This window comes from Lytechinus pictus, unplaced genomic scaffold, assembly GCF_037042905.1.
Source record: "Lytechinus pictus isolate F3 Inbred unplaced genomic scaffold, Lp3.0 scaffold_19, whole genome shotgun sequence".
NCBI classification, from domain to species: domain Eukaryota; kingdom Metazoa; phylum Echinodermata; class Echinoidea; order Temnopleuroida; family Toxopneustidae; genus Lytechinus; species Lytechinus pictus.
The window spans coordinates 8838230-8848464 of NW_026974140.1; the positions used below are offsets into that span (position 1 = coordinate 8838230).

The 10235-nt window shown below is 36.0% G+C and overlaps 1 protein-coding gene across 1 annotated transcript; it reads right to left on the reverse strand.

The window, feature by feature from the left end:
- Positions 1–554: 554 nt before the first annotated feature.
- On the reverse strand, positions 555–9854 carry LOC129260941 (CCR4-NOT transcription complex subunit 7-like). The gene is made up of 6 exons (XM_064114558.1): positions 9604–9854; positions 7420–7613; positions 6448–6609; positions 5157–5334; positions 4661–4738; positions 555–4074 (listed from the first exon to the last, which is right to left on the reverse strand). Exons 1-6 carry the CDS (start codon positions 9712–9714, stop codon positions 3943–3945), a joined length of 855 nt encoding a protein of 284 aa, XP_063970628.1. The 5' UTR covers positions 9715–9854; the 3' UTR covers positions 555–3942.
- Between the last annotated feature and the right edge of the window lie 381 nt (positions 9855–10235).

The window sequence follows — 10235 nt, forward strand, 5'->3', positions numbered from 1 at the left end:
AGGTCTGATGCAAGTATTATGAATTTTGCCAAGAAAATTGACCTCCTTGCTCATAACATTCTGCACTTGTAAGTCATTTTATTTAATGTGCCATATATCTTTTATTTGACTAATTCTGCCTACACATTGTTGATTCTACCCCCCCCCCTACTTCTTTCTCCCTCTCCATTTCCCCATCTCTCTTTCACATTTCTCCTGTCTTTCTATTCTTTGTGTGGAACAATGATAGCTCCGATGATCAGGTTAATAATAATTACAATGTAAAGCGCTTCAAATTAGAAACTAAAAATATGAAGCATGATATAAATGCAACTATAAATATCTTTGCCATCCAATGTGCCTGGAATCTTTGATTCTGATAAACATTGTTACCATCACCGTAGTTACCGTTGGATGATAAAGAACAATATTTGTATTATTCAATACAACTTGACCCAACTCTCTCCCATCTATCTCGATCACACTTCTCCATCTCTCTAGTCTATCTCTCCAATCAAAATAATCACTTAAATTTTTAAACCAAACTAAACAGACAAACCATTAAAAATCAAATCTTTTAGTTAGTGCTTAGCAAGAAACTTAATGTACATTTATTTACAAAAGGTGTCTTGAGACTCCTCGTACAATACATACATGTTGGGACAATACATGCGCAATTAAAATGATCACAAAATCATTGGGTCAATCAAAAAAAAGTACAAAATGGATCTGGCTATAAAGTAACATTGGTTTCAGTACAACAGAATTTAAAAGAAATCCTTCCACCCATATTAGGTCTTGGAACAGAGCTAATTGTGATTTGTTTAATAGCCATATGGTTGTTTTGGTTGTATGGTTGTATCTTAATGTAAAATAAAAGTACTCGACATATTTTGCTCTTTACAATTTTGAACAATGAACATTTTTGTGTGTTACAGGTACACAATTTGCTTGTAAGCAACAAAACAGCTTTCTTTTCATTACCTCCATCAGAATTTAAAAGAACAAAGCAATTATTGCACTTCGGGATAAATCAAAAAAAGGTAGGCTGATGGAGGGAAATGGGGGACGTGCCTTCAATTCTCTTATGACAATATAAAGCAAATAATGTAAAAAGTGAATTTACAGTCTGTACCATGCCTTCATAGTATCTGATACAGTTCTTTTACATTAATAAATCAAAGAATATGGATTGCTCCTGTGTTAACGAAGTGAAGTGTGTTTCAAGAAAATATATATGCACATAATATTGGGCATGGCTAGTGCCAGAGAAAAAAAGCTATTATTGGAAGAAGACCAGTCAATAGCATACAAATGATACACATTAGTGAGGGCATTGGTACAAACTATCCATGCAAGGTACCTTTTGGAGTTCTAACCTGTCTGACGCAATAGCCGACGATGTCTAACTTGGAGATACTGATTGCCCAACAAACTGTGCATTGTTTGTTTTATTAAGTAACTTATCAGCCCATTCAAAACCATGACCAGTCATAATGTTTTACAGGTAAATAATACAGTACCTGAAGGTAAAATGAATCTAGATTGTTCAACAAAAAGGGAAATATGTTTTCCCCGTCTCATTGTAGTGACCCTTTATGGAAACTTCTATTGTGCAATTCCATAGAATAATCAACATTTTTATACGTCTGACTCCCATCTTTCTCAATTTTTAACCTCAATTCATGGACTTCTCAGGCCATGATCGTTTGAGAGCATTACAACTTATCACATGAATTACAAAAAACAGAAATGATTCTTTCATTCGGAAAGGTCCCACCCACAAGGGGTCAGACGTAATGTACATAGCTTTATGGAATTTCCCTATAGCAAGATAGGCATCAGTGCTTAATACATTGACACATACAGTTGTGCTCAAATGTTAGTGAACCCTACTGCAAAATGCACTCCTTCATACCGAGTGTTGAATGTAGACACTAAACAACACTACAATGTTCGGTGAGCCCAGAGAAACAAACTTTCTTGAATGCAATAGTTTATCACATGACTTCACAAATAGATATCTAAAATATGGTAGGCCTTGAACACTTTTTCTGGTGGGGTTCACTAACTTTTGAGCACCACTGTAGATAAAATCCACATGGTTCCAATTTAACAAAAAATTGATATCATCATACCATGATTTGAACAATGAATGACAAACAAAAGTGTATAAACTGTATGTACAAAAACAAGAGTACATGTAGTTACAATCCTTCGACACAAGACAGTTCAAGTCAAGTGGCAAAAAAGATCCATGTTGCCTTACCCCCTGCAAACTTGTTCTCTTATTGGCAAGCTGTCAAAACTTGCCTATGCAAATCTCCCGATTTTTACAAGAAGTCACAAGTTGTGCTTGTTTCAAATGTATGAAGATTTAGAAATACTGATGTCTATAGAAGAATGTGATTATCAATACACTTGCAGCATACTGGCTGAATTACATCAGTAGAAAAACAAGGATTGCTACAACATGGAATTTCAATCACCTTTGCGTACTGACATTCCCATAACTTTTTTTTTATCGTGGACCCAGTTTATTGTCACATAAAAAAAAGGAGATAGGCCGTATTCAATTCTAAGTTTTGATTCACAAACAAAGTGCTTTACACTAAACAAAAAAGAATTAGATAAAAGAACCAAACTTCATTTTTGCACTATATGAAAATGAAAAATGGCAAGTTCCAGTAGGGTAATCACTAGCTGTCGAAGTCAACTGCATTTTTGCTATTAATTAATCCTTACCATCTAAATTGCTTCATTTGCTTGGTCAATTTTCATAAAATCGAAAGACAAAAATATCTTTCAATATGTGGTCCGAGGGGTACCCTACGCAGAATCTACTTTCATCGATTTCAAATACCATGTTTTCATTAGCAGACAATTTTTTACCAACAGTTCCAATGCAGTTGCAACCCAAAAATGGTACAATTTTAACCTATTTTGGACCCTCTGTAATAACCCAGTTTCAACATCAGTGAGTTTTCACAATAGCAATTGGGACATACTCTACAACATAGAAAATCTATTGAAAATGTCTGTAAAATCACAATGAACAGCTCAGAGGACTTAGTTGAAAATTGGTGAACAGGGCCAGCAGATCGTCTCAAGATTCGGAGCTGAAGAAAATTTGCTAATACGTCAATTGTCCAGGATGACACCACTGTTTCAATTCATCAATTTTCGACAAAGGCTGCTTTGTCACGAAGGAAGGGCTTCTGACGATAAATTCTCAATGTTCCAGAAAACGTCTGTAGTGTCTGCGAAACCTCCCTATTGATTTCAACATATTAGAAATCAAGCAAAAGCCTGAATACTGGTATCTCTGGTTAGTTGTAAAGTGCCACGTTTGATAAGAGATACCTGATTATAGGAAATATGGTCATTCAAGCATGTGATGAGGAGGGGTCAGAGTTCATCACAATGTGATAGAATGATAGACCTAGATGTGACCTAGGGCATGTTTCATGAACAAACAGTCAATTATTCATTCTAAGCCATTCAGATACAAGGATTTTCAGTAGCTTTTTACATTTGTCTGTAAAAATCAATCATTGTTTCACGAAATGCTCATCTGGCACCCATAACACAAAGCTTAGCAATCATCCTACATTTGTTTATGATTAATTGCGCTGACTACAATGTAGAGTTAATTGTGAAAATCAAGTGTACGATTAATCCCTAATTTATGTGTTACCGGACCCAGATTGTGTTGAAATACCGACCTATCATTCAATGTATCTTATAAGTAGTCTTTGTTCATCACCTTGCTATCGTTACAAATGTATCCTTAGTTTCATACTTTAACAAGACAAGTGGTTTGGAAAACAAAAGGCTGACGAGAAGACATTGGAAGAAACACTGAAGCACCCTGGGTAATGTCAAAGGTCATGTTAGATTGTGAGGAGTGGGGAGGAAGGGAGGAGGAGAGAGGGGAGGGGGGGGGAGTGGTTGGGGCTCGGGTTACGTAGCTGTAGTCGTAGGAGCTGTGTTGTTCTCTTCCGTGTAAGCCGATCCGTTCTGCATGTAAGCCGATCCCAGACCATACAGGTGACCGCAATACTTGTCATCATCAATGTTATCTTCAAAATAGCACTGGGAAACAAAGTATAAGATGAGGATTAAAATAAATATACACATTTGTTTTACAGTAAACATTCAGAAAGATATAAGGCTCTGGATAATCATCATGCACGTTATATCTTGATGAAATCTCACTTGAAATATCACAACAGAGTAAGAATGCATCCTTACTCACAACAAGGTACTGGGAATCTATTTGATTTGGATTTTTCCATGAAGTTAGTTTACAAATATTGACATTCAGCATAACTCAATACTAATTATACTAAAACATTCGTTTGTAGGCTTTACATTTGTATAAAGACCATGCGTTTTACAGGAAATTTTGAGCCATTTAGACTCGTTTTTATGAAGTTATTGAGCAAATCAGTGTTTACTGCCGTTACATGGCCACAGTATCTAAGTAGCATCTGGATATTTACATTTGGTTCTAAAAATGGAATTACGGCAATTAGGTTGACCAAAACCTGATATAATATGCACATTGACTTTTACGTCAGGTAGCTGAATACCTCAGACTTCCTATGCATAGTTCTACATGTATTTTTGAAAGAAAGTCTGTAAATCATAAACTAGTTTCATTTTAAAACCTACTTACCTCTCTCATTTTAAGGAATGTTTGTACAGTGAGGAGGCTATCACTGCCAGCTTGATGTTGAGGTCCTATCCTCTGGATCTATGAAAAGAAGGAATAAACACAAATCATTTTAATGGAGGTACAGGTTGTGCAGAAGTTGACACGAAGTGACAGGAAACAACAGGAAAAACATAAAAGTAAATACATATTAACAAGTTTTATTAGACATAATGATGAAGGAATCAACATTTTCGGCTTCCATAAGATTAGACCAGAGTTAGATCATTGCCCAAGTTTAAAATGGATTTCAGAATACGGGCCTCAGTGTCAAGGAAATTCTTTTTTTTATAATTCCAGTGCTATGTTTTGATTTCACCTGCCCAATTTTACTACATTGTTATATCAAACCCCTTGGCAATTTTAGGGGCTTTTTATTAGTTTTTCCAGGGCTCTGTAGGGTATTTCAGGGGCAAATTCATCCATAGCCCAACTGTATTTTCCCCTCCATAATGTTTACCTGAAGGATATCAGCTACTTCTTGAAGACCCCCCTTGAGGTCTTTACAGCTCTTCATCAGATACTTCACATCATAAATACATGGGAAGAAGATCCTCAGGAGCTCAAAGAATTCTGACTCCTCTGAAGGCAGGTTGGTCGCCGTCATCAGCTTGACCAGGTAGGCAAAGTCGTAACTACTGCTCAGACAAAAAAAAAAGAAAAGATAACACAGGATAGTAGTCAGCATGGCTGGGTGAACATGATCTTTAAAGGGGAATCCAGCCTTGGCCATAAAATGTTGTGTTGGGAAGGAGAAAAATAAATTAAACAGAATGGTGAAAGTTTGAAAGAAATCGGACAAGCAATAAGAAAGTTATAGCTGCTTTAAAATTGAGATCACTAATACTATGTAGATTTCAAATTGGCAACTGAGTAAGTAAATTATGACAAGGGGCAAGGACAACTTTTCCATAGGCCATGTACTTTATTATCAGGGATTTGTGGTTTTCTCCTAAGTACCCATTCCCCTGGGGCAGTAATCTAAATATAACCCAGGTAGTATATTGTTTTATGTCCTCAAGAAAGAAAAATATAATTTGAAATAAAACTTTTGGGAAAAATTACATTTTAGCCATAATATGTATTGGAGTACATGGAAGAGTAGTCCTTGCCTTACATCACTCTGACATCCCATATGTGGCCAATTTGAAGTCTCCATGGGTATAGTGATTACCAATATTTACAACTTTAAAAAATTCATAACTTTCTTGTTGTTTGTCCAATATTGTTCAAACTTTCACCTTTCAACTTGTCTGATTTTTCTTTTCCTTGTAAAAACAGGTTTTCTTTTGGGTTGGATTCCCCTTTAACCTCATTAAATGTAAAGGTGATTCGTGATGATTACCATACTTGCCAACCAAGACAGCTAAGAAAAAGGAACAGATTAAGAAATTCCCCAAAAGAAGAATATTCTTATACTTCCTATTCAATACTACAGGAAAATGTTCGTATCAATTGGAACACACAAAATGGCATGTTCCTATGTAGGAATGCTTGAAACTTTGCTGGCAGGTATGGATTACTCATCAAACACAATACAAATTTAGAAAGTTTATTTATCTGAAAGAGAATCGCTTCCTACAATGTGGTACAACTGAACCATGAATGAAATGCAACTATATTTCTGAAGAAAAAAAATAATTTCAGACTGCAGGAGAGCATTTCATGAAAGGACTTGCTATTATTTTAAAGAATCTTACAAAATGTAGCCTAGACTGTATACTGATCGATTATAAAAATAGACACGTTACCTGTGGAAGGTGACCCACTTGACACTGTCGTTGAGAACCACTCCCGATGTCATGAGAAGCTCTGCAAAGTGATCAACCTCGATTCCTTCATCTTCATGCTTCTTGAACTGGATACCTGACCCAGATAAGAGCTCTATTGAATCTTTAGCGTACATGTCCTCACTGCAAAATAAATTACAAAGACATTCAAAATTATCAAAACTTCATGATACTGTAGAAGCTTCAACAGATGACTTGATGTGCAGTATCAAGAGGGTTTTCGCAATGACAAGGTGATGCCTAAAAAAACTTGTTCACTATGTATTGAAGGTTTAGCCGAGGTTAAATTGGCATTGAATATTACACATGAATCCCATAGAAAAATGAATTCATCTGGCATGCGAAAGATAAATGCCAGTTGTGGTAACAACTTCAAAATGAGTTTGTACAGAAACCAATCAAATGACCACCCAAGTCCTTATACGAATAAAAGGAATTGTATTACTGCAGAGCAATTAGCAAAACAAGAACAAGCACTAATAATACATTGCCCCACACATGCTTATCTGTGTTGGCGATCTTCAGTGTGATCGATTTTCAGCCTAGATTTCATAATTCCACAAAGTTCAGTTTATGGAACTGTACCTGGGACCTGTTGCATAAAACTTTTGCCGTAAAAAAACTCTGGCAATTTTTTGCCAGAGTTTTTAATGTGTAAATTGCAATGGCATAATTTTGTTTGCCAGAGTTTTTGTTAATGGCAAAAGTTTTATGCAACAAGTCCCTGATCTACACCTACGATGATGTAGTGATTTTATAACTCGGTTTTAGACTTTCCCATAAAATCAGTGTTTACTGCAACTACATTCATCATTATCTTTTAAGAAGTAAGGGGCTTTTTTTTTTTAATTCTACAAATTGACATGCAGTATCTGGTGAGTTCTTGCATCAACAAAATGATGTCTCAACAGGACTCGTATCATGATGGTTTACCTGAGATTAAACCTGAAGTTGAACTGGAACGTTGAGCCCGTCTTGGGAAAATTACCCTGTTCATCACAGAAAGTAATGCCTAGCTGTATTATCTTGAGCAAGTCTACGTTGCATCGATGCAGCTGGTACTGATATTCGGAGTTGGTGCGGAACTCACCCAGTGGCCGGGCGACAACGCCAGGAAACTCTGTATCCTGGTGAAATAAGGATTTCAACAAGGGAATCACTGGTATATAGAGAGACTACATGTAGTTGACAACAAAGCATTGTAATGAATTAAGTAGCCAAGAGCAACACACAAGTGATGCTCTGTTATGCATGAATAATTCAGATTCAATTTATCATATTCTTTGCTAAAATGTGTTATAGACTAGTTTGACCTGATTTTTACAATAAGTGGAGCTATTTCATAAAGCTTCATGTATTAATGAAGTTATGCATGACTTTAACCACAACTGGTGATCTATTCTTGATCTAACTGATATGCCTCAAATATACTATTGAAACAAAATCATACTAAAAATATCATTAATTTAATACTCCTTCCCTATCAAAAGAGCCTTCTGAAAGAAATAATTTTAATGAAAATTCAATTTTCCTGATTTGTTTATCGTGGAAATGTAGTACCTAACTATAGTGAGCATTGACAACCTTACTTCAAAAGAATTTTCCCCCTGATTTTTTATTTCAACATACTGTTACCATGGCAACCCAGTGCCACACACTTATCATGGAAAATGTGTCTTGTACATCTTCACTCCAAGACGGATGTGTGCAATAAGTCTTGAGAGCAACAGGTGAAAACTGTACACAGTGACTGATTATAAATGACCTTACAAACACCCCATTCACAATGTTTGGCAGAGGTATAAAAAATGAAACAAGTGGAATGCCTCTGGCCGTCTCACCTGCATCACGCGATTCAATATAGCAGCAGTGCTGATTTTGAAAACTACTATAAATCGCACAAGATGTTCAGTGATACTTGGTTACTCTTATTTCCACGTTTTATGAACTAGACCAATACACTTATAGAGATATGATGGCAATTCAACAAATACCCCCAACGTGGCCAAAGTTCTTTGACCTTAACATGACCTTTGACCTTGATCATGTGACCTGAAACTTGCACAGGATGTTCAGTGATACTTGATTACTATTATGTCCAAGTTTTATGAACTAGACCAACACACTTTCAAATTTATGGCTGTAATTCAACAAATACCCCAATTTGGCCAAAGTTCATTGACCCTAAATGACCTTTGACCTTGATCATGTGACCTGAAACTTGCACAGGATGTTCAGTAATACTTGATTACTATTATGTCCAAGTTTCATGAATCAGATCCATAAACTTTCAAAGTTATGATGGTAATTCAACAGATACCCCCAATTCGGCCAAAGTTCATTGACCCTAAATGACCTTTGACCTTGGTCATGTGATGTGAAACTCAAGCAGGATGTTCATTGATACTTGATTAACCTTATGTATAAGTTTCATGAACTAGGTCCATATATTTTCTAAGTTATGATGACATTTCAAAAACTTAACCTTAGGTTAAGATTTTGATGTTGATTCCCCCAACATGGTCTAAGTTCATTGACCCTAAATGACCTTTGACCTTGGTCATGTGACATGAAACTCAGGCAGGATGTTCAGTAATACTTGATTAACCTTATGGCCAAGTTTCATGAACTAGGTCCATATACTTTCTAAGTTATGCTGTCATTTCAAAAACTTAACCTCAGGTTAAGATTTGGTGTTGACGCCGCCGCCGCCGTCGCCGCCGCCGCCGCCCGCCGTCGCCGTCGCCGTCGGAAAAGCGGCGCCTATAGTCTCACTCTGCTATGCAGGTGAGACAACAAAATTAAGAGTCCATGTAAAGCAGGCTTCCAGTTCCCTTTCAAACTCAGTCAAACTGCCAATTTATACCTAACGTTAGTGCACACTGTCACAATTCGCATCATGAATGAAAATGTGGTCTTGATCGTGAAATAATTGAAATTATCATTTCAGATAAGTCATTACTATTGTAGTGATCATTAAAAAATTCTGATAAGGTCAAAAAAATTTGGGATCAGCAACAGAAAGCCAATCAAGGCATTCGTAACAGATCACACGATGGTGGGAATGAGGTATAAACTGTATATTTCACAGAATGCACATAAATGAGTAATAATTACCATGGCCACATATTTGTATTTCTGTATGATGATGCGAATCTTCCTGAACACATCCTCTAAATTTGTGTTCCAAACGTCAACAATATGAGGTTCATTAGTCTGAGTTGGCATGGTGTCTGTACTTGTCAACCAGTCTTCCTTATAAAACACTCTTCAATGCTCTTCTGGCTCTTTCTCTAACTTTCTCAGCAGGTGTTATAGCATTGTATTCTCTTTGCTTTCATTAAGAATGAGTTCCTTTCCTGTGCCCTGTAATATAAAAAAACACATTGCAATATGATTTTTTTTTTATTGTAGTGTTGGTTGGAAAACTAATAGAATTCACATAATTTGGGTTTACATTCAAAATATACTTGGTAAGTTTCATACAAATAAAATGGGTTTTTTTTTCACTTAAACTTCATCATATAGATCGAAACTTATGCAAAATTTAAACTCGATTTAGGAGCATCGTGTCACATGCAAGAGTAAACATGAAACTTTCCTTTGAACGATCAAACACATTTTCAAGATTTCATTATGACACATATTTTTACCCTGAAGTTTATTGAATTCATTAATTCACTGCAAGCAGTCATGACAATTAATTAAATAAACAGCACATTTCAATTCAAATAGGTACTTTCTTAACA

Coding starts and splice junctions, on each gene's coding strand:
- LOC129260941 (XM_064114558.1), bottom strand. CDS start 9,714: ATGCCAACTCAGACTAATGAACCTCATATTGTTGACGTTTGGAACACA. Junction 5,335..6,447: donor AAGTGGGTCACCTTCCACAG/GTAACGTGTCTA, acceptor TTGTCTGAGCAG/TAGTTACGACTTTGCCTACC. Junction 4,739..5,156: donor AAGTAGCTGATATCCTTCAG/GTAAACATTATG, acceptor TTCTTTTCATAG/ATCCAGAGGATAGGACCTCA.